Source organism: Ochotona princeps, chromosome 31 (assembly GCF_030435755.1).
Source record: "Ochotona princeps isolate mOchPri1 chromosome 31, mOchPri1.hap1, whole genome shotgun sequence".
Lineage (NCBI taxonomy): Eukaryota > Metazoa > Chordata > Mammalia > Lagomorpha > Ochotonidae > Ochotona > Ochotona princeps.
Window position 1 is genome coordinate 10,814,508 of NC_080862.1, and position 25,488 is coordinate 10,839,995.

General features: G+C 39.3%; 1 protein-coding gene across 6 annotated transcripts in view; it reads left to right on the plus strand.

Annotated features, from left to right (window-relative positions):
* The window catches only part of RFX3 (regulatory factor X3), a 238,008-nt gene that overhangs the window by 182,535 nt on the left and 29,985 nt on the right, over nucleotides 1-25,488 (plus strand). For all 6 annotated transcript variants that reach the window (XR_009244434.1, XM_058657283.1, XM_058657287.1 and 3 more), the window contains 5 exons: nucleotides 11,008-11,129; nucleotides 12,391-12,503; nucleotides 17,551-17,666; nucleotides 18,123-18,277; nucleotides 22,029-22,126. Coding sequence is in view for 5 of the 6 variants with exons in the window: in XM_058657283.1 (XP_058513266.1) it covers nucleotides 11,008-11,129; nucleotides 12,391-12,503; nucleotides 17,551-17,666; nucleotides 18,123-18,277; nucleotides 22,029-22,126 (604 nt within the window). In the remaining variant the exon portion in view is untranslated. The remainder of the gene's footprint in view (nucleotides 1-11,007; nucleotides 11,130-12,390; nucleotides 12,504-17,550; nucleotides 17,667-18,122; nucleotides 18,278-22,028; nucleotides 22,127-25,488) is intronic.

Sequence of the window (25,488 nt, forward strand, 5' to 3'; positions counted from 1 at the left end):
GTAGGCTCACTCCATCACTGGTGCGTCACATCTGGGCATCTCCCAGTTACTTAGGTCTCTACTTCTCCGGGCAGAAACAAGCAAGCAGACGCACACGAGTGCTGTGATCACTGGCGTGCTTCCTCCAGGGATCATTCTCAAACAGGATTTAGAATTGTAATGATCCTATCTGTTTTCCAAATTTTAAGAAATTACTCATCTCTCAGTGTGTTTGGCCCCTTTTAAGTTTCTGTGTGACATCCCAGTCTGTTCCAACAGGGAAGTGAAACAGAAAGCGTAAGGTGCATGCTTCAGCAAATACCAACTGGAGACACTTGTTTTCAGTGTTCCGGAGGTTTTGACTTGCTTTTCTGCACATCTTTCCAGGCATTCTTTCTGATACAGTATGAGTTCTTGCAGAATGTTTGGGACTAATGTGTTTTGGATTCCAACTTCTGTAGTTGTAGAATTGTAGACACTAGAGTTGTAAGAGATCTCAAGCATTCAGGGATGGGTGGAAAGTTTAGTTAACTCAGCCAGATGGTTCATCCATATGCTTTAGTCAGAGGCAGGAAGTGTGATGCACTTCTGGACGGATAACCCATCACCACAGCCGCCTTTCATTTGTCGTGGGTAGGGAAATGCCTGAATTGCAAGCCTTTTAGAACCCAGGTATTCTTTTGGTCTTGCCTTACCAAGGCAACCACAGGCCGGACTTGACTTTCAGTAACCCTACAGCGGGATAATTTTTAAGTGAATGATTTTGTATGACCTACACATGATGTTATATCTCGTCAAATTATCCTTTGCCCCCCAAATTGTTACTTACCCCTGAGTGAGTCAGCAGGGAAGGGAAGACATATAGAAAATTGTAACAGCAACCACTAAAAGAAGGAATGCAGTTTGAGAAGCATTAAAATGAAGTTTTGATCAAGGAACTGACAAATACAGATTAATTTTCAGCAAGCTTTGGGAGATGTTTGATGAGATTCAAAGGGAAGTGATGTTTGAGTTGGTAATTAAAAGATTTGGAAAGATATTCAGGAGAGGGAAAATATACCCGTGATGTCCATGGTTTGATAAAGCTGGTTTTGCAGGACAATCAAGTAGAGAATTGAGTAGTTCAGTCAGAGATAATGTTAAAGTGTTGTTTGGATGACACATTGAAGGATTTGGTTGTAAATGAAGTGTGTAGGTTTGTTCTTTGTGCAGAGCATAGCTTTGAAGCTGTGGGAGGCTATGAAGCAAAACAATAAAACTCTGATTTTTTCTAGAGTGATGACTTTTTGATTTGGGGCAAGACATATTTATTGGGAAGAGACTGGAGGTAAGGAAATTTGCTAAGTGGTTTTAACACAGACATGATTTCCGGTGTATGTATCCCAGACTGAAGATCACTTCAAGACTGGCTGTTTTATAAAGGTGTCTCAAGGATTTTAGGTGGTTTTCTCATGTGTTTTCGTTTTAATGTAAAGACTCTCAGTTTTGTCTTTTTAATCGCTGATCCTTATTTTTTGGAAGGACAGCCAGTGAAACAGACCAGGACCTTATATGACTTATTTCTGTCATTTAACTCCAAGGAATTCTAGCTTTTTTGTGGTTGAAATGTAGACTTTCAACGGACTATGCATAATAAAATAAACACTAGCAAAAAATCCATTAGGTAAAAAATGTACTTGGGCTTCCTGTGATCTCCTGTTAAATAAATTATGGTGCTAAAAAGGTAGATGAGTCGTAAAATCCTCTTTATTCTCTATATAGTAGTGATTGCTTTTAGAAAAAAGTGCAATATGAGTATAGTTAAGAAATGACAAACTTCTCAGTGATAATCGTAAGTTCTATATACATTATTCTTGTACAATTTGCTCTCTTTTAAAATTTTTTATTGTTAATTTTCATTTATTTGAAAGAGAGAGATAGGCAGAAGTTTACCATCCAGTGATTCCCTCCCCAAGTGCCTGCAATACTGCTGGGATTGGGCCAGGCTAAGGCTAAGAACCAGAAGGCCATCCAGATCTCCCAAGTGGATGGCTGACACCTGCCCATCACCTGCTGGCTCCCCAGGCGTGCATTAGTAAGAAGCTGAGTTGGAAAGTCTTGAACACAACACTCTGATACAGGGTGTGGATGTCCCATGGATTGTCTGAAGTATTGCAGCTGATGCCTGCCCCAAAGTTAACAAACTTGCTTTTCTTATGAAATAAAAAATGATCAGAACCAAAGAAAAAACTGAACTTCCCATTACTTTACTGATTTTTTTTTATTTGATAGAGGGAGAGACAGAAAGAGATCTTCCATGCGCTTGTTCACTCCCCAAATGGCTGTAACAGCTGAGGCTGGGCCAGGCTGAAACTAGGAGTCCGGAACTTCATCTGACTCTACGATGTAGGTGGCTTGCTTCCCAGAGTGATGAGCAATAGGCCGGGAGGGAAGACTCATGTCAACGTTCCCCTGGGTTGGCAGCATAGGTGGTAGCTTACCTCCCTGCACCAGAATGCTGACCCCAATTTGTTGGTTTCTTACTGTGATACATGTTTTGCCTTATGGATGGGTACATTGCTAAATGGTTGCAGTGTTAGTGTGAGCAGCTGCTTGGGATCCTCATTCGTGTCCATTAAGCAGCCAGAGGGCTGTGTTTCCCTGAGGAGGTCTGTCCATTGAGAGTGCTGATAGGCTTAACCCCAAACCAGCACCACATCGTGCTGAAACGTGGACCAAGGCAACGTGTCAAAAATGATGGAACCAAAGAATGTATAACATTTGTTATATACGTTAAAAATTAGAAGGTGATGATTTAAGAACTCAAAGGATTCTTCTGTAATATGTTTAAAAATTTACACAGGACTTCTGTTGAAATAGCAATGACCTATGAAGGGCTTAACATATTCAGTAACAGGTATTGTATGTAGTATTTCAAGATAATTGAATTAAAAACCTCAAATTGAATTGTTTAAAAACCTCAAAGATTATTTTATGCCACCTCTGTGTGTAGTGCAATTTTACATGTTTTACAATTTCTTAACAGCAAAAAAAGACATTATTTTGTCAATGGAATTTATGTTTTGGTATTCATTTTAGACATTTGTATGTTACATTTGAACTTACAAAGGTTTCAAGACCCATAATGATTTTTGTTTTAATAGAGTCACAGTTTTCTTGTGTTATTTTCTTTGAGGGTTTTCTTTTGAAAATATGACAAGTCACTAGAGGAAATTTTCTCTCGTCGGCAAGTCAGATTCTCAGCAACATTACCCTGTGGAACATAGCTGTGAGTCTGGAAAGGAATAAAAATGGCTCCTAATGGAAAAACAGATATCACAGAGCCTGTCATTTCAGTTCATTGAAAATAGGAAGGCATCCTCAGCCATTCACCTGCAATAAACGAGCAGCCTGGAGCCCACTTGGATCAAAAGCAGTCATGGGTTGTGACGTCTGACTCCAGGAAATAGAAGTAGACATAGCCTTCTCCTGGGTCGTTCAGCGCAGGCGAAAGGAGAGAAGGACCTATATAGGTCTGCATACCAGGCAGGCATTCTGAGTCCCACTCTATGACTGGATCAGAGTCTATCATGATGTAGCAACTGTTTTGTAGACTAATGGCACTATGGATGTTCAGAAAGAGGTAAAATACCCTTGTTAAGAAAGTAGAATAATGTGTCATTATTTCATTGTTTTTCTTACTTGTTTTAAATGTCTTCTGCTGAAGACATTCATATTTAAGTAGTGTTTATTCTTAAGTAATATTCACTTTTCAAAGGAATCTTACTTATGGACTAATTGTTTTTATCTTAGTTTAGACAACTCATCAGTGGCAAACAGGAGCTCAAACGTTTCTAGGTTCACCAACCAAATAAAAATGCTTGCTACAGTTTATTTTTAATATTTAAAAGAAGTACATGGAGAATGTTGGCACATATATTTGAGTTATTCTTCCAGATCCCAGGAGCTACAGCCATGGATGAGAGCCAAATGCTTTTGACAACGTGCTTGGCTGTGTTTGTTCCAGTAGCTATTCTGAAAATATTAAACTGCATTCATTACTTCTGACATAAATACTCACACATACCAGTTGCACATTATATACAGAATATGGCATGTCTTGAAACTATATCACAGGATCATAGAATGTAAAAGAAAAAAGGAATGCATCATTTAGAAACCATCTCCCTTCTTCTCTCTAAAACGTTTTTAAAATTTGGGGCACAGTGCAATAGAATCCATTTTGGGTACCAGTTCATGTCCCCGCTGCTCCACTTCCCATCCAGCTCCCTGCTTGTGGCCTGGGAAAGCAGTGGAGAATGGCTCAAAGCCTTGGGACCCTGCAACCACGTGAGAGACCTGGAGGAGGTTCCTGGTTCCTGACTTTGGATCAGCTCAGGTCTGGCCATTGTAGCCATTTATGGAGTAAAGCAGTGAATGAAAGAGTGTTCTCTCTGTCTCTCCTTCTCTCTGTAAATCTGCCTTCCCAATAAAAATAATAAAGGAATCTTTAAAAAGATTATTTTCATTTTGTTTGAAGGGCGGATAGGAAGAAACAAACATTTCTTCTATCCATTGCTCATCCCAAATGTCTGCAATAGCCAGGAGTGGCCCAGGCCATAGCCAGGACCCTGGGACTCAAGCTGGGTATCGCATGTGGGTGACAGGGACCCAAGTAGTCGAGCTAACACTGCTGCCTACCAAAAGAAAGCTAAAAATGACTTTTATCCCATCATCCATTGCCCAAGCTTGTCTTCAATATCGGAATCCAGGAATCAAAAGAAAATTGACAGAATGCATCCTTTCTACTGAATAAAAGTAGGCTCCCAATGAAACTTCTAAATATACCTAGACTACAAATTATTAAGCTTTCTTCCGTTGCCTATACCAACAGTGTCATGACCCGCACAAAGAGCAGAAAGTTGGAGTCAAGACTACATCCAATAGACTATTTTACTACATGGGAAACAGTGGCCGCGGAGAAAGGGGTATGTGGCGGAGAGGGAAGGGAGGAAGTCCTATGTCTGCAAAATTATGAAAAAGACCTAATAGGGAATGGATGACCTCAGAGTTCTCGGCCTAATTTGTTTTCAGTTTATTAGAACAGCAGAGACAAGTAGAAACAGGGAGATCTTCCATTTGCTGCTTTAATCCCAACAGCCTGCAACAGCTCTGGCTGTGCCAGGCCAGAGCCAGGAGACCAGGAGTCTCCCGGGTCAGTGGGAGGACTCTAGTACTTGAGGTATTGTCCATTGCCTCCCTGGGGTACGTTAATGCAGGAAACTGGAGCAGAGGTAGGAAAACTGGGACTTGAAATGGGCACTTTGATGTTAAATGTGGACATCCCAAGAAGGGAATAAAGTTTTTACCAAAGTCCTGCCCCACCGATTTCTTACGTTACTTGAAATAACTTATGTATTTGACAATAATTACTATGATTATTATTATGCTGTCAACAATATAGAAAAGATTCTTCTGTAGGAGTGTTGCAGTGTTTGGAAGTTTCACTACTTTGTATTTCAGGCTGGTAGCTTCCAACTTTGATAATTGTTAATACTTTTTCTTTTTGATTCCCCTCCTAGATCATGAATTCCCTGAGATCATTACAGGGCTCAGCATTAGTGCTGGTAAATCACTCAGGGACAACTAACAGTAGCAAGAGTCTTTAGCGAGAAGGTGATCAGGTGCCTGTGCACTTTAAGAGACGAAGAATCAGGGCACCGGAGTATTTCATTCACACTGCACCACTGCATTGCTCCCCAATGTAACGATCGCATTTTCCATCGAAGATATGAGAATCATAAATAATCACAGCTCAGCAATGATAAAACTAAGCATTCATGTAAAGCACTTAATCAGGTCACTTCAAAAAGTGAATGGAATAATTTAATTAAAGGATGATGTGCATTTTCAGGAACTTTTTCAAGACACCTTCCTTTATGTGTGGTCTCGTTTCACAGTGATTATTTATTGCCTTTTTTGTTCTTATTTTTCTGGATGTGCTGGCATTAGGGGAGCCAGATTACCATTTTGCAAATAGAGGGTCAGGAGGGCTACCCATCTTGAATCTGTTTAACATAGGGTCAACTGTGGATAAAACAAGGGCATGTGCATTTGCAGCAAGGATGGAACAGTTTGGTATGTAAACATAAATCTCTTCTGTTAACGATTCCTGAGATCAGGGAATGTGTATGCCTCTTCCGGCCTCTGCAGCACCTAGTGAGGCAGTGGGCTCATTGAATGCCCTGTAAGCTTTGATCATGTAGGTTAAGAATGAGTGAGAGCCAGTCCTGTCACTTTAGCCAACGCAGTCAGCCTGCTCCTTTCTCTGCTGAAATCAACACAACTATCCCATTTGAATGCAATTTTTTTCTTTTTTTTTTACATTTACTAATTTTTAAGTGTAGAGTTAATGGGGAAAAATATTCAGAGAGCCACCAGCAATAGGGCGAACAGAATCGTTATCAGTTAACCCGGGAGGCGGGGGTGGTTGTTTGAATGCATCAAATTCAGTGTGACTTCCAAGAGCAAATTGTAGAATGGAGCGCTACACTTTCACCGCTACACTTTCTTCTGATGCATTCCTGTTTTGGATCACCTGGTTCTTTCCAGATATCCACTTATCTAAAGACTTCCTGCGTGTATTCTAAAGAGCCTTGCAAGACTACAGTATGAAACTGTGGTCTTCTGCCCTGACTTTGAGCTCAACACTTAGCTTTATACTTGTGACTTAAATGATCGTGTGCTTTCTGGAAGTCCAAGCATAATAATTACTCTATTCAGCTATACAGTTCAGCTTTTACATTCTGTAAGTGTCGTTTTTCAACTGCTTTGTAGGGACTTATCCAAATGTTTGAATTTAGCTTATTGAAAATCTTTCCACTTGATACTGTCAGTTAAATACGATGGTAAGTGCTCACTATTCTTTGACTTCCAATGTACTGTTTCAATATCCATGTGGGATTATTGACAGAATATTACTTTTACAGGAGTGTTACAGCTGTCCAAATCCTAAATACCAACTATGAGTAGCACCATAGGGAAAGATTCCTAATAATTTTCCAAGTTCTCTGTGTTGGTGACAGGTTTCATGTGTACACTCAGCTATTAAAGCAATAGATTTTCTTTCATTTCTTAATTATTAACAACTTTAGCTCTGATTGCCCATGGAGTTGCAAGCTGTTAAAATTATCATTTGCCTCTTACTAATTTTGCAGCCAAGAATTGTTTCTTCACTTGATGCTGTGCAGGTCTCTCTCAGAGCACACATGACTCAGGAGCACCAAGAATCTACCATAAGAAAACCTAATCTTAAAATAATGAATTTATAAAATAAGTGGCGGTTAAGGAAAGGTAATAATACTATTAAATACTGAAGAGTTTAGTTTTTAAAGGACTCAGCCCAGAGGATTTTGTTGTTTGTTTTCAGTAGAAAGCTCTCCTGGTTTTTACAATTTATTTTTGAGGGTGATTATTAGTGTACAATAGTAGAAGAATCTAAGAGCTATGTTTCAATGCAAAGAATATCATTGGAAATCCAGAAAGAGTTAAGATAGTGCTGAAGTCAATAAATCCTGAAAAACCTCTCAAAAAGATTGTCTCACCATCTGAAAACCATGCAGCTACATTACCTGAACCGAGGTAAAATACTAAACAAATAATTGTTTGAGTTGATCTGATATATATTAAGGAAAGTTCATGGTATGACAGAATGAATTATATTGAACTTATCCATGCATCCATTTCAAGCTATTAATTTATATTTTCCAACTTTAGTCTTAAAAGATTTGTTAAAAATTAATTTCCTGCATTTTAATGTGCATATTTTGAGGTAAAGTAATTTGTATCATAGCAAAAGACTCCTGTTATCTAAGTTACTTAAGACACTACGTAAGTTACATTTCAGAAATTGGTTCAAATAACCAGATAAGTTTTGTCCTCCCAAGATTTTGTTGGCTGGATCGAGGCTAAGCCAAGGCATATGAATTTTTGGGAAACCAACCAAGATAGTTGGTTTTGGTTTTCTGTGCATGACTGACTTCATTTAATGGTATATGTCCTCCAATTTCCATTGAATTTTGCTACACACAACAGAACTTCATTCTCCTCTATAGCTAATATTCTACTGTGTATGTATTTTATGCTTTCCTTATCCATTATGTGATGATGACCACCTTGTTTGAGTTCCGGCTCCGGTGACTGTGGGTATCTTTCTGATGCAGTGAGATCATATCTTTTAGGTAAATATCCAGTAAATGACATTGCTAGATCCCACGGAGACCCATCTCCAGTGTTTTCTGGGATCTCCGTATGTTGTGTACAGTGGCTGCACCAACTTAAATTTCCACCAGCACTATTGTACACTTTACATTTTTCTACATGCTTTTTTTCTCTCGCTACTGTTGGTGGATATTCCACATCTGGCTTAATATAGTAAGTAAACCTTGAATTGGTGCTTCCCACTCAATATAGGTGTTAGTAAGCACAATAATGCGTTGATATGTTCATCTGGGTTTCCACTTTTTATAGGAAATGTGGTGTTTTCTTCCTTTAGGAACTTCTGAAGTAAGCACAACAATGCATTGATATGTGCATCTGGATTTTCATTTCTTATAAAAAATGTGCTATTTTCTTCCTTTAGGAACTTTTGTCTCCCATACTAACAGTTATCTCCATCTTGCTAAGAAAGCAAACAATTTTTCTTCTGGGTTTTAGGTTGCACTATTTGTAGGCAGATTATAATAACTTCTGGCATCTGAACACATACAATATAACAGCAATATGTATTATTTTTTGTTGTTAAATTCTGCCTATCCTTCATATTTCTGATTGGTGAATATCCAAGGCATTCTGACTACTGTGTACAATAAGGGAAGTATGTGAAGTGTAGCTGGGCAAAGTCTCCTATTGCTTCATAGTTCATGTGGAGTGTGCTACATATATTTATGTATTTATATGTGAAAAACTCCGCCAGGGTAAGCAAGCCCAATTCCTTCACCTACTTCGGTTTAAAGTCAATGCATCCAAACTCCACTGACTTAAGTGAAGGAACATACTAAGCAATTTTATGATGTTGTTAGTTACATGAGATCTCATAGTTGAAAACAAGGGAAGCTAACATCAAAAGAAAAATGGAATGTTATTCATGAAGATAAGAAACTTTCATAAATGAAGTTAGGATAAAATCACTCAAGTCTGCCGGAACGCACTGCTCCCACACACAAGAACACAAAACACGTGCCTTCCATAGGGTCTTTGTTTCTCTACAACAGTTCTTTACAGTGGAAAAAAAAATCAGAAGCACATTTAGCTTTTCTTAAGTGTTACTTATATGTCCTAATACTTGCTCTTTTGCTTTCTCTTGGTGTGGCCTGAGTTGAGAAATTTTTCCAGAAGATTCTTCCATTAAATGAAAAGAACAGACTTAAAAATCTCTCATATCATTATAAAAAAGCAACTAGTATTTTTGTAATGAGTGGCATTACTAAAATTAGAAAGAAATACGAGAAGTATTGTTTACCTTGTTCTTCATCCTCTGACTTCATTTTTGTTGTTTGATGCTATTATGTAAGAAGCAAATGTAAGTGTTGTTATGAGAAACTTGATAATTTTCTGAGTTTCGATTCTGTCAGTTATAATTGGTACTGTTCAAGATTGAATCATTTCACTAAGACACCTGAGTATTGGGGTGTGGGATATTGTACCAGCTCCATTGATTTTATCTATTGTAAGGGTGCACACAACTTTGAGAATGTCCTGTTGACAGACTTAGGAATTATAATTCATAATAGCTTTGCATTAATAATACACTTGCATTGCATTAGTGTAGGAAACAAAAAGGTGGTTAGGATTTTCTGATATATATATATATATAATGAGAAATTGGAAAATAGGGGGAGAAAAAAGAGGACACATCTCATAATGGCAATGATAAAATTTCACGGTGATGAGCTTATTGCAGATTTTGGTTTTTTTTCCATGCTTCTCTGTTATTTCCCAGCTTCAGAAATTGTGATTAATACGTGAGCATCTGAACAAATCAGGCAACTCTAGTTGATGCTTACTTACGTTTGTTTGCTTGTCCTCGGGGAGCTGCACAGTTTTCTCATGTTATTTCTTTCCCATGAATTCCCTGCCTCTTGCCCATGTGCTAAGGCACATTTTCTCTGTTTAGAGGTATGAGACATACATAAGTAGGTATAATTAGGACTTAAAGATGAATCTGTAACTGTGGCCATTTTGATGCCATTCGTTCATTTTACTTTGATGAACTCTCTTTGTGCGTTCATTTTTGCATGTCTAAGATGATACAGGCTTACAGCCTGGGTATTTGCAGGCGGGGATAATAATGAAGAAAGATGTATACACTGAGACCCATGGGACTTGTCAGGGGATATGAGAGAGCTTGTTATGGGATTTGTAAGCTGATGTGCTTTGGAGCTATAAAGAGACTGAAGACCATTGGTCAATCTGAGACTGAGCTCTTGGATACTTGTTCAGGTGACAATCCCAATGTATTTCACATGATTGTACCTTGTTCCGTTGGTCATTGAGACTACTCTGGGGCTCGGCAGCGTGGCCTAGTGGCTAAGGTCCTCGCCTTGATCCCATATGGCCACCAGTTCTAATCCTGACAGCTCCACTTCCTCTCTGTCTCTCCTCCTCTCAGTATATCTGACTTTGTAATAAAAATGGAATAAATCTTTAAAAAAAAAAAAGAAACTACTTTGAAAATGTCAGTTGAAAATGTAACTATGAATATGTTGCCGCTGTATCTATCTAAACCATAATTATTTCATGCTTAGGTAAATTTCTGTATTTTCCAAAACAGATCCTCTTTCCGTGTCTCATTCCTGTTTGTTTTTCTGGTTGAAAAACAATTCTGCATCATAACTTTATGAGACTGTCAAGGAAAAAGTAAAATTCTGACTCTCATAATACATTAAAAGAAGACAGAATAAAATCAGACACCTGGGAATTTTGGATAGTACAAAAACAAGCAAGGACTAATTTGGTTGATTTGGTTTTTTTTCCACCTAATGTTTTTAGGTACAAGCCTATGCAGAAAGTGGATGGGGTCACAGATGGTTTCACAGGAAGTGGTCAACAGACAGGCACATCTGTTGAGCAAACTGTAATTGCCCAAAGCCAACATCATCAGCAGTTTTTAGGTATGTGAAAGTTTAATGCATTTTAGCTGCTATAGGATTTTGAAAACAATACTCATAGTAGTTTCTCCAAGTGCAGTGTCATAACAGATGTTAATTAGAAAGGCTTTGTTGTTGTTGAGGAGATACTGAAAGTATTCACATCAAACGATAGTGATTTGCTTTCTCTTATTCACTGGAGCTTATTTTTAGAATGTCAGGTTATTTAAGACTTTTTAATGCATATGAGTTAAATACTTATTGCTACAAAATTGTTTTTCATTATTTAAATTAATTGGCTTTTGTGAACTGAATTGTGTTGTGTTTACTTGTAGTTACTCTTGCAGTGCCAAGAAAATTCTTATATCTTGAATATGAAAGACATGCATACAGTCTTGGATCTGAAAAATTATATTATAAAGAAATAATATAAAGAAAAATTGGGTCCATGGCACTTCCCATTTATTCTGAGTTGTCTGAAGAATTAGTACTAAATTAAACTGTCATGCAATTCTAGTTTCCACATTTGTGTTTAGGTATGTGAGAAGGCAAGGACCAAAGTAAAGGATATTGGTTGTGCAGTGCTAGCAAGAGCGGAGACTTAACTGTCCGTTATGCCTTCTTCAGGAAGCGCATGTGATGTCCCTGTCTTCTGTGTGGAGAAACGTTTCATGGTCCTTGAATGTAGAAGAGTTAAGGGAGTCGCAGCTACCGGGAAGTGATGTTATGTAGGCCCATCAAACCCCAAATACTGTGCGCCGTGGCAGCCAACAGCATGTTTATGCTGTTAGAGGACTTCGGCACCACCCAGTCACATTAAACTAGTTGTTGCTAAGTTTAATGTCTTTTGTTTTGTTTTTGTAATTTTTTTCTATAGCTTTCAGGTTTATGACTATATAACAGATGCAAGCATGCTAAGTTTAAGGCCAGATTTAATTTTTTATGTAGTTCAGTGACATAATAATAATAACACGTGTAAGTAAAAATGGTATCAGACTCGAGATACCAGTAGGAGGCTGTGATACCTGATTTCCAACATAATTGTAGTATAAATTTAGTTTGCACAAAATTCTTAGGTGTATCCTCTCTACATTTTGTGCTGTGGACTTTCCTACATTTTTGCTTGTAAGATGTTAAGATGAAAAGCTTTGGCTCTTTGTACCTTTTGCCTCCAGTTTTTTTTTTTTTTTTCTCATTTTTAGTTTCCCTTAAATTTTCACTCATTAATGTGTAATTGGCAGTTTCTGAGAGAGCTGTTTGTGCTGTTGTGTTGTCATGGTAACAGATGCATCGCGAGCCCTTCCGGAGTTTGGAGAAGTTGAGATCTCTTCCCTGCCAGATGGTACTACCTTTGAGGATATCAAGTCACTGCAGAGTCTTTATCGAGAGCACTGTGAGGTAAGGCATTCCAAACGTAGTATGAACACATGCTAGGCCTTGTGAGACAACTTATTAAAATAATCCAACTTCTTAGATGAAGCTAGTGCCAATTCTTTTGAGCATTTCTTTGGGCACTAACAAATTCATTTTTTTCCTTTCTTGTCTCAAGCTGAGAAATACAACAAAGTGAGAATAAACTTTAGTCTGTGATTCTTAAGCCTGTCCAAATAGGAGTGCTTTGCTGTAGCAGCTCTTATAGGTGTCCACTGCACAAGAGTAGGTACATGGGTACACATTTGTCACACTGTTCTTGGTAATGCATAAGATTTATTGCAATTTCCTATGTCCAATAGAGAACTGGATAAAAAAAAATAAGCAAGCTATAGATTGGAATACTATACAGCCCTTATAAAGAACAACCAACTTTAAATTTATTTAAAATAAAACAGGCTGCAAGATTTGGCATAGAGTAATTGGCAAGATGCAAAATGGTGCATGGTCATTAGGTCACCTGGGTGAAAGAAAGCACGTATGCGCATGTGTTGCCAGCAGAGAGTGCCAACGAATAAACAGCAGGTGTCTCTGTGAAGGAAACTGGGTGACGAGAGTCTGGGTGACGAGAGTCTGGTGACGGGCTTAATTTTTCAGTAGGTTCCCTTTAGCCTTTGGATTTCTGTATCACAAATGTGTATTTTTCTTACAAGTAATTTCTAGAAATGTTTAGCAGGGCGTGTTAAGTTTCCTCCCCAGATGGTTTGAGACTTTAGTGTTGTTTCGTTGTTGTGGTTCATGAAGGTTGCTGCTGGTGCTTTCTGCTCTGCTCTTTTCGCCTTCCTCCCGCTACTTTGAAATGGTCTGCATTTTTCTAGAAGGCGGGCTCTCTCCATGCCAGCATGTTAATTTACCTTCAGGTCACCTGTTAGAGAAGGAATAATGGACTACAGTGAGAGTTTCTTAAGTGCTTCTCCTTTTGAAAGAAAATTTGATTTAGAATTTAAGTAGCTTTATTCCAGGGGTGTTTGTGATCTACTTGGAAGTCAAAGCTAGGCTGTTGGATTTGCTGGGCAGTCCTCCCGACTACTGACACTGCAGTACGCACTACGAGGTCTCAGCTCATAACAATCACAGATTTTTCTTTTCCCACTTCAAAAAAATTAGAATTATTTTAGTGAACCTGAGAGCTTGTCAAGAGTGATAGGTTATTAACAACCAAGGGCAAGTTCTTTCCTTATTAGCATAACATGTGCCAAAAGTGGATTGCTCCATGTCCTGCCAGTTCCTAGCACATTCTTGGAATAGTGAAAGCTATTTCATTTTCTTTCCCTTTAACTGTGCTTTTCCCAATATTTGAGAATTTCTGACTTATCCTTATAAATAGAGTTAAGAATTATTTCTGTGCTGTCATCATAGCCAGTAAGGATTCTGTCTGGGTTCTCTAAATAGCCCCTCATATCTGTGTGTCGGGGTGCACATTGCTTTAAGCATACCAGCCAATGCTGATACAGTTTTCATTATTTTAGTTTCTCATCTGCATGCAACAAATAATATCAAGCATGATTCTTTATCTCACTAGGTGTTTGTATACAGTAGGATTGTTCTAAGTCAGCACCATTGATAAGATGGGGTGCTTATTTGGATTTCAATTTGCATGAACGTCAGTATGCATTTACTGATATATTCTCTACGAAGAGCTAGGGCCATGTCATCTGTGTAGAAAATGGCACACCATAGCTGGTAAAATATGGATGGTTTTCATTTATATTTCCTTCTAGATTTAATCTGAACATAATTGAAAGTGGGTAGACAAATGGTACATCTTTTCACTTTTAAAGTTGCCTCGAACGTGACTTAAACGAGTTTTCTTTCATGGAGTCTGCAGTGGTAACATATCAGGTGAAGCTGCTGCCTGCATCGCCTGATTCTCACATGGTGCCTGTTGGAGCCTGGACTTTGAACTTCCAGGCCACCTCTCTGGTTATGTGCCTAGCGAGCAGTGGAAGATGGCCAAGTTCATGGGCCCTTGCGTCTATGTGAGGGATTGAGAAGCAGCTCCTAGCTCCTGGTTTCGGGCTGGCTTCAGACTGGCCCAACCCTGCCTGCTGTAGCCATTTGGGGGATGAACCAATGAATGGAGGATCTCTTTATCTTCTCTCTCAATCTCATTCTCTCTCTCTGTCATATATGTATATATGTGTATATATATATATATCACATATATTCTGTCATATATATTTGAAAGCATGAGAGATATCTGCCTTTCAGATAGCTCAATTAATCTTTAAAAACTGATTGTTTGAGATCATTTAATTCGAAGAGATCCAAATTTAAGATACACTGAAATATCTTACTCATGTTTTTATTGTCAGAGAAACATTAGTCAATCTATTTGCCTGTTGGAATTGTTTAGTTTATCAAAGCCATTTTGTAAGTAATACTTGGTTTTATTGTGTAAGGAGCAAATTGAATATTTTATACCATTTGCTGCTGGGAGGGGTTTTTTTCATCATAAACATAATACTCATTCAGCAGCCTCAGCAGTTGAAATGTTAGGTATTAGGGAAAGCGACAATAGTTGCTTAACACTTTCAGAGATGGTTTTTAGTTTGGGCCCATGTTACAATTAGGAATACGGGTGTAATAATTTCCCTCTTGAGAAGTTTCTGGTTTTGCCTAAAGAGATAGATAACCATATATGTGCGCTATATTTCTATGACCTCCAGTTTGCACTGATATTGTTAATGAAAAGTTGTAATTAATTTGTCTCCTTCTCTCCATTTTCCTTGTCCAACTACTTGGAACATTTTGTGGTAGTCCACACAAAACACCAACACACAGTGTTAATATTTGTAAAGCTCTTAGAGCTTTTTTAACATCAGCTGTTCTCTACAAAGGTGGCACACATTCTAGAACTATGAAGTTATTGTGTCTTTCAGGGTTGTTTTTTTTTCTGCCTGAAACACTTAGTTGCACTCTGCAGATTGCCCAGATGTTCTTCATTTTCTGTGAGTTCAGTAGCTCTGGGCGAGACTTTCTTAAGATTTATTTATTTTTAATGGAAAGGCAGATCAGATTTACAGAGAGAAGGAGAGACAGAGAAAGATCTTGCATCCACTGATTCACTCCCCAAATGGTCACAACAGTTGGAGCTAAGCTAGTCCAAAGCCAGGAATTTATAAATTCCAGGAGCTTCTTCCAGATCTCCCGCATGGGTGCAGCATCCCAAGGCTTTGGGCTAACTTCCACTGCTTTCCCAGGCCTCATGCAGGGAGCTGGATGGGAAGTGAAGCAGATGGGTCAGAAATGGGCACCCCTGTGGGATCCTGACGCCTGCCAGGGGAGGATTAGCCAATTGAGGCATTTCTCATAGCCTTTGTTGAGGCTTTTTCGCCTGTCCTGTCTTCAGTGCTAAAGACATGAAACACGTTAAATTCTCTATTACTTTTATCTTTTAAAAAGGAGATCATTTTTTTTTAAGATTTATTCATTTTTATTACAGTCAGATATACACAGAGGAGGAGAGACAGAGAGGAAGATCTTCCGTCCGATGTTTCACTCCCCAAGTGAGCCGCAACGGGCCGGTGCGCGCCAATCCGAAGCCGGGAACCTGGAACCTCTTCCGGGTCCCCAATGCGGGTGCAGGGTCCCAAAGCTTTGGGCCATCCTCAACTGCTTTCCCAGGCCACAAGCAGGGAGCTGGATGGAAAGTGGAGCTGCCAGGATTAGAACCGGCGGCCATTTGGGATCCCGGGGCTTTCAAGGGGAGGACTTAAGCCGCTAGGCCACGCCGCCGGGCCCGAGATCATTTGTTTTTAATTTGAATTAGACACATTTCTTATCCGTTGGTTCTGTGTGGATGCTTGCAATTCCTGGGGCTGGGCCTCACCAAACCCAGAAGACTGAGTCCCTGTCTTCCACATGGGTGGGTGGGATCCCAAGTACTTGAGCCATTTACTTCTGCCGCCCAGGGTGTACATCAGCAGAAAGCTGGAACTGGAAACGGAGCAGGCATGCACAATGTTGGGTGTGGTTGTCCCAGTGGATGTCCAGCATAGTACCAAACATCCATCACCTTTTCAAAAATCACTAAAGGGACAATACTTCTCTTTTAATGCTCAAAATAGTGACAGTGTCATGTGTCCTCTGAACAAGAAAGTTGTCCTTTGATTTTGTGCCTGCTTTTATTTGAAAGCTACTTTATCAATTAATTGTGATGAAAGGATGAAATTAAGTATGCTCATCAAAACCAACAGGGAAAGTGACAAATCTTAGCTGTCATCATAAAAAAAAAATGCCCTTGATAGGCCTAGAATGTGTTCTATAAGATAAGTCAAAGGAGTGTGATTTGGTGGGCCCCCTCCCTGCAAAGGTTTGATAAGCAGATAGTCCTAAAGCTGTTGTCTAAAAGGAGTGTGCACAGATAAGATAGGCTCTGTTAAATTGAATGGGACCTGTTGTGTAACCAAAGATTGATGCCTGTCATGCTTTTTCTGGTGTCTTGAAATGCCTTAGTCCTCTGCAGGCTGCTGGCCAGGCTGGGGGCTCCCAGGAGCAAGCCCGTAATCAGCAGCCTTAGCTAATTCAGTTGCAGCTCATCTACCACACATAATCACCTCCACACCCATCACTTCCATGCTCACCGCGGCTCACGGTCACCTGTCCCCCAGAGGACCAATAACATTTGAATCTGTGCCCTCTGCCCTTCTGGGTCTGAGAATGGAAAGAGTGACAACATCCATGTAGACTATAAATAGAATGAGCTGTGGGTAGAGGTAGGGGAAAACAAAAACAAAAAGAAAAACAGAAGAAAGCCAGCAAGCCCTGAGAGTGGAAGGAGAAAACGGGCTGTGAAGCCATGACTGGCTGAATGCTTCATTGAAGAGTGACTTTCTCTCCTTTTTATTTTTTTTCTATTGAACCTCTATTCCCTGGTGACGTTATTAAGTTTTAGCTGTGTTTCACCAGGTAGTTAACCCATACGCCCAAAGGAGACCTTTGCCATCTGACATCTCTTCATTCATCTCCGTAAGCCGTTGTAAGGCAGTGTGGATCTTGTTTTGCTTTGTAGGCGATATTGGACGTTGTTGTGAATCTTCAGTTTAGCCTGATAGAAAAATTGTGGCAAACATTCTGGCGCTATTCTCCCACAACTCCAGCTGACGGCACTACCATTACTGAATCCAGGTCAGAATCAATATGCTTTTCCAATTCATTTTCATGCCTGAGTAGTTACCACGGAGCTAATCAATTAAAGATATGTATACCAGTTGTGAACCTTAGAGGTAACACTGAGTAGATTGATGCTTCGGCCATTCCAGAAATAAACCACAAATTGCTCTCTTGAGGTTTCAGTGTGGATATATTGCTCCCATTTCTATTGATGTGGGGGACTGCGGTGGAGTGATTTCATCCTCATGGAATTACTGCCTTTCATACCGTCAGAAAACCTGAATGTTCACAGGCAGCTCTGGGGGAGTGTTTATGTGTGTACTTATATGTGTTTATATCCAGCTGTCGAGGTACCAGTGCCATGGTGGTAGAGTTATAGCCTCAGTAATATTTGATAAACTATTTTTAAAGTCCATTTTCTTTTCTATCCTCATTTGCCATCTATTCATTTGCTACATTTATTCACACCAGCAATCTGAGTGAAATAGAAAGTCGACTTCCGAAAGCAAAGCTGATCACTCTGTGCAGACATGAGTCTGTCCTGAAGTGGATGTGTAACTGTGACCACGGGATGTACCAGGCTCTGGTGGAGATCCTCATCCCCGACGTCCTTAGACCTATTCCTAGTAAGTTCAATGCAGACAAGTACGGATGCTTTTCTTCTCATACATTCCACTCAGGAAGTTTGGGGAAGTAACGTTGCAAACTCGAATGATTCTAGTCTCATTTAGATTTGCCAAGTAGAAAACATGCAACATAGACTATGGCATGAAAGCAGCCTAGAGCAAAACTGTAAAAGAGGGAGAAGGATCTGTTTCCAATATTTTATTTTCCTGTTGATAAAAAAAAAGGCCACATTGTAGATTGGTTGCTCCAATAAACCAGTTGTAATACTTCTCCTGGGCCAGTCAATCATGAAGAAATTACTCTTCCAAGAACACAAACCCTTTCAAAGAGCAAACAAACAGAAAACTCCAAAATGACTGAAATCTCTAATTGCCAGGTTTGCCCCTTACGTGGTCACTTTTGATCTTTTGATTTGAAATGAGTTTATGTTGGTTTCCAGTGAAGTTGAATACCTTTCACAAAAGAATTTGCTTTGTCACCTACATCATTTTAAGAACTAGAGATGCAGTTTCCATTCAGAGTAACAATTAACTGGCATTCTAAGAGAAAAACCTTTGTTACAATGCTAGTATTGCATTCCCACCAGGAGGCAAATGGGAATTACCTCCATAGGTTAGATTAGCTTTTTGTAAGTGATGGTGCTTTTTGAACTCCCTTGCAGCAAACAGAGCTATTTACTGTAAGTATCAATATAAATGCTACTTACAGATACTGTGAGAAACAGTTGATACCGTTTTACACATATATCTGCCTGGTACACTTCCCACTGAATGCTGATATTAATAAAATAACTTTCATCTTTTGGCTTGTGAAATTGGCAACCGTGTATGGAAATGAGTTGCATCAACTTATTCTAAAAAAGTATAAGTAGAGATTTCGCAGAAGGGGAATGTGGGAATTCTTTTTCAAATTACAGTAGACATCCTCAAATGAAAAATTCTTTCTTATATTCCACACTGCCTTGAAACAGATGTTTAGATTCCTTTCCTTGTAATATCAGTGAACACACACACACACACACACACACACACACATAGGAATAAGTGACCAAGTGTCCAGCTGGCCTTGTCTAACAGTTATGTACCTTACTGATGCCTTGCACTTTGTGTGCGCCAAGGTTTCTGACTGAAGGTTGTTTCGAAGCAGTGTTGCCATAGTTGTAAGTTCCTAAATCCAATATTCGTTGTTTTGCTCCTGCTCCCTGTGCTTGGAGTGGTAACCTCCAGAGATGTGGGATGTTCCATATGGTAGCTCATTAGCCTGTGATCTCAGCACCACTGTGCAGTTTCTCTCATGAGATGGAAGAACGGATGCCAGGCAGTGCTTCCTGTTTGGAGGCAAATCAACAGCATCCGTAATTAATTAAAGAGTTCGGATTTGACCTCAGCAGACTTTAACTTAGGAACGTGGCAGTTCCCGAATGTAAATCGTGTATCAATTTTTCTTGACTTTAAACTCCGTAGTTTTAAGTACATAGCACACTTGGCCTTTGTTCTTTTGCAAGTTTTAATTTGAAAGCCAGTTTATTCTGTCAAGTAATTTGTCTCTGCATTCAGCAAACAACCCATCAGTTTTATTTCTGGGAAATTGCCAGAATGCCTCACCATTCCCACCCAGCCAAGGACAACCAGAAATTTAATTGCCAGTCTACAGTGAGGCCTAACAAAATCAAGCTCAATATATAGTTTAGACAGCAGACTTCTGATTGCATACATTTTTAATGTCAGTATTAAGCAGGTTTTAACAAGCCAGCTTTAGAATACAGTTGAAATTCCAGGCCAGCCATGTATGAGCCTGTACAATTTGTCAGTCAGTCTGTGCAGTTTTGATCTCACATGAATCCTTATCAAGGAAACAAACTTAATTGTATTTTTAAAAATTGTGTTTTCCTGACTGCCTAGTACTTCCCTCTACCATTTTCTGTCCAGATGGAATTTCTTTTTTTAGTCAAAAAAAAAAAAAAAGTCTGTACATCACACTAATTTAAAGTTAGCTTAAAGCTACTGTATGCTAAAATACATTTACCCGAGAAGGAGAAAAAAAATTAAATATGAAGTATTGTATAAGAATTCAACTGGTAACAAATGTACAGTTGTGAGTGTATTTAAAGATAACCTAGAATATCATTTACTAGAAAAAAGAGTAATAGTTGCTTAGTTTGTAGAAAACTTTTATAATTTGTCAAGTTTCTCTAAAACAAGGTTCATTTTTTCTTTAAAGATTATGCATAGGTTCTAACTTTTTGTCATATGCAGCAATTATTCTATGTTAGCTTAGGAAAAATGTAATATGCAGGTTGCCTAAGTTGAAACTGGGACATAATGTTATCAAGTTTCAAAACGGGTTAATTTTTTTTTACTCTTTTTCATTTCCATTCATGCCTGCTCTCCATGGTTCTAGTACATAATGAATACAAAGATCTTTTTCGTTCTTTTTCCTTTTTTGGCTAACATAGGAAACTGGAGATTTCAACATTAGTTCTTAAGACATTTCTGATTTGAGGGTTTCTAATAGATAGTTCTCCTGTTTAAGAGTCTTACGTTGTGGATATTTTTCCTGTTCAACATTTAGATCATTTCAGTCTTTGCTGCCATTTGACCAATGCAATAAATCTTTTTTAAAATATGAGCTGTTTTTGTTAATGAAACAGTAAATTTTTGTCTTTTGCAAATAAATTGATACGCTAAATTCTTTCAAACACCTTTTACAAAGTAATAGAGAAGCAAGTCAGACATATTTTTGCCCCAAAATGAACAGCATACCATCATTAGCATTAGTGTTATGGGGCGCCTTGGCCAAAAATATAAATCCTTGGTTTCTTATTCTAGACTGCAGATTTTGATAGCACATTATAAGCAACCTACAGAGGTTAATTTTAGGTTATAGGTACTTTAACACTGATTAAATATCTAAAACTGCTCCTTATAATACGGAGCCTTCGAAGCAGAGGAAGTTAAATCCTGTGGGATGAATTGCTTCCAACAACCTCAGTAACAAGATCTCTTCATGTAAAATGGTAATAATCGCTTCTGACAACTCAAGATACTTGGAATCACTTTATGTCTACCGTAAAATATCCTACTATGGGTACCCATCATTAGCTCAAGTTTTTACCATATGCAAGAGAGTTTGGAGTGGAGTCTGTTAGGAATATATTTTAAAATATCGACCTCTGTGGCAAAGATTTCCTCACACTGGTCTTTCATCTCTACCTGCCAGGTGAACTGGACAAAAGCTATCTAAACTTGTCAAGTCAAATAATTGTAACAATGGCCTCACTTTTCAACTAGCTAGCTCATAGGCTGTACTCAAAATAGTTGCAGAGAAGCCGAAGACATTGTGTTTGTTTTCTTTTTAACCAGACATATGAAAATGGACTTAAAGGTTTGATTTGAAAAACAATTCCACGGAAGAATTTATAAAGGAAATACTTTTAGCTTTGAGCAAAAAACTAAAGAAAGGAGTATTTTGTCTGTGCTAGAAAGTATTCACAACTGGTATATGTTGCTGTAAGGAAAAAAAAAACACAGAGTTTGAATGTTTTCATTTCCTAAAACATGGCATAAGTATCTGGGGAAAAAATGGCTTCCAGAAAAGAAAATTATATAAAATGTTAGGAATAATGTTGTAGTTTTGTTGATGAGGACTGCATAATATTGAATGCTGTGGATGTGTGTTTTCCCTTATTCTAGTATAGATTAATATTCTTTGTTATCTTTTTTTCTTCTGCTTTTATTCTTTCACATTTAGGTGCCTTGACCCAAGCCATTCGAAATTTTGCGAAAAGCCTTGAAGGTTGGCTTTCTAATGCCATGAACAACATTCCCCAGAGAATGATACAAACCAAGGTGCACTTGATCTCTTTGTCTTTTCCTTCGTGTCTGGGAAAGCATTTCCTCAAGGAAGGAATTCTAATTGTTCGGTATACATGAGAGATGTGGGTTATTTTCCTGGAAATAGGGCCACTTATTTCCATGTGGTCCCCTGTCATTAATGCCAGGTTATTTTATTGCGAAATTGGACTGATGATAAGTTTTGTTTTAATTTGGGGACTAAAAATCAAATCCATAGCTGTTTGTCAGTGCCATACCCACTGTCCACCTCTCATGAGCTACCTGGTGGTTCAGTCTGCTGTAAAGCAGATAGCCAGAAGTTCTTGCAGCTGGCAAGCCTCTCTGTGAACAAGCAAGGCCTTGTTTTGTCTACATTGCTGTAAAGTTTGCAGTAAATGCTCTTATTAGTAAAGGCAGTGTTTCACTGATCTGGCCATCTTAGCTTGTTACTTTAGACCATGCTGTCAGTATATTCAGGCAAGTTAAATTTGAATTTTAAATTAAAATTGAGTGAGGTGAAAATTTAGGCTGCTTGGTTACAATAGCAACACTTCAACTGCTCGGCTGTTTTATTTGTCCATCGAATACTGTATTGGGCAGCAGAGAGGTGGAGCAGTTTCTTCTCTGCATAAAATTCCCTTTGGCAGGGCAGTTGTAGAATATTACATTAACGACACACACAGTAAGTGTTACTGCTTGTGAGAGAGGAATCCTTTCTAACTTGCAAAATCATAGTCACCACAACACGTCCAACAGCAAAAGCCGTTCCCACCCCAGTGTCCTCAAAGTGACTAGAGTAGCAGTAAAACACAAAACAAAACAAAACAAAAACCACATTGTCCATCTCTGTGACCGCCAGAGTTGATTTGGTCGGTGCACGAAGGGAGAAGATGTTTTCCTCTCCTGCAATTAGCAGTAGGCGGCTGTTTTCAGCTCAGCACTCCATCAGTAAAGGCGGTTTCTCGAGACAGAAGCAACAGCACTGCAGCGTCTGTGACCCCAGGGATCGGAACACTCAGTTTCCCACCCTTCTCCTCTGATGGGGTTTCCATGCCAACTTGAGCAGCTACTTAACCTCTTTAACACAGAATGTGTTTGTAATGGGATGTTTTTGAGAACTAAACAAGGTAACGTATGTGAGGCACTTAGCCCAGTGCCTGGCAAACAGCATGCCTTTGATGAACAGAAACCACAAAAATGGAAAGAAAAGGCCCAGACACTTCTAAGGGCCTGTGAGCTTCCCCTAATAGTTTCCTTGAGTCCTGGAACATCTCACTCTTCTCTTTGAAAGATTTGTTCATTTTAAAATTTATAACACAGATTTACAGAGAGAAGGAGAGACAGAAAGAGAGAAATCATTCTTATCTGCCGGTTCGCTGCCCAAGTGGCTGCAATGGCCAGAGCTGAGGTGATCTGAAGCAGGCCTGGCAGGAGGATCTTCTGTGGGGTCACCCACATGGGTGCAGGGTCCCAAGGCTTTGGGCCATCCACTACTGCTTTCCCAGGTCACAAGCAGGGATGATTAGAAGTGGAGCAACGGGGACATGAACTGGCACCTGTGTAGGATGCCAGCACCCGAAGGTGAAGGATTAGCCTGTTGAGCCACAGTGTCAACCTCCACATCTCATGATTATAGCAGAACAAACCACCCAGGCTAGTTCAGAGTGTTGCTGTAGAATCTCCCAACATGGGTCTGCTCGCTCAACGCACAGAAAGCCCGTCACCAACATCGGGGTGGTAGAAATAATTTTTATTTTTCGCAAAGCATAGAGTATGTGGCCTGGCAGCTATTCCTCGGTCCCTAGTTCTCTAAGGAGTTAAGATAAAGATTCTAATAGTTTGAAATTGGGCCCAAAAACTGTGTTTTCAGCTCGTGTTCATGTTCAGCTGATTGGTGATACCTTACACTTCAGGAAATTTAGGATGGCCAGGTGGGCCTCCATGGGTCTGGTGTGGGGAGAGGATGTTCCATGTAAGTGTTGATAACCTGCTGGTCCAGACCTGGAACTTCCCTCCCTGGATCTAGAATTCCCCTTTAAAAAAAAAAAAAAAAAAAAAAAAAAAAGGAATCCATCTGGACAGTGCTGGCCAGCAGGGTGTCTTGTGTTAGAGAAAGAAATTACTTTTGGAGTCCAGTGTTTGCAGCCTTATTGGACCAGCTGTGCCTCTGTCTTAGTTCAGTGGATTCCGTTAGACGAAAGATGGACAAGGACACCTTGGGCAAAGGGAGACAGGTGATACACTGGGTCCTGCCTTTACCTGTGGGGTTTGGTCTCACGGTCGGGAATATGCATCCTGCGCCATTACTACCCACTGCCACCCAACCAAAGGATTGTCCAATGGCTTGGTAAATATATATGCATGGTAACTCAATGCATTGTGGCTCCATACACTCCTGTAAATATGGCTAGGTTTTTCACCTTTTTAAAATGTTAGAATCATTGAATTTACTCCGCACATAATGCATTTCCATGAAATCCTAGGTGTTTATCTAGGCTTTCACTTTCTTTCTTACTTTCCTTGATGTCTTCTACCATAAAATGGTTCTTTCAGGGTCACAGCAGGAAACCAGGATTGCATCCAAGGCAGTGGTGGGTGGGTGGGGCCAATTACAAGAGGTTTTAAGAAGAGGTGATCTCCATAGGTGCCCCAGGTAAAGCACCTCAGGCTAACAGTTGAAATTAGACCTGACCACTTGAAAAGTGAAGAGGTAAAAACCTCGCCTTTAAAAACTTCCTTCTTTTTTTCCCCTGTCTAGAAAGGGGGGGGCAGAGGTTCTGAGAGAGACTCTGCCCATTCTTACCTCCTGTCTCTGACTGCTGCCTCTCTCTGGTCTTAGCCAGAGAGCAAAAGAGGACCATATCATTTAAGCCCTTAGAGTCACTGAGGCACAGCTGGATGGGGAAGAATGACAAGCGGCTTTTCAGGGGTAGCTTGAGATTTCCTGAATAACCCCTTTAACAGTTTCCAATTAATTTTCAAAGAGTATGTCTAGCTGTTCCTCTGATACGTTTATTACCAGTATATTTGCTTATAAAGGTTATCTGCTCTCATTTTATCTCAGAATCACCCAGGTTTCTATTCAATAAAAAGCAATTAAGAATGAATTTGAATGGTATTGGTCTGAAAAGTGTTTTTTTAATCCAATTAAAAAGGCATGTCTGTATACTTTAGTTTTCCTGATTTATTTTTAAAAAGGAAATGTTTTTATTTGCCTACTTTCTAATTTATTATACTGAAGACGGTGAAAAAATGAAAACCAATGTTTTTTCTACTTCCCTGGACAAAATCATTTCTAGCTATGGATGAGTAGCTCCTTGCAAGATTGGTTTAATTAAGGCTGCTCTCAAATGTCAAAGAATGTGGGTGTTTGTTTT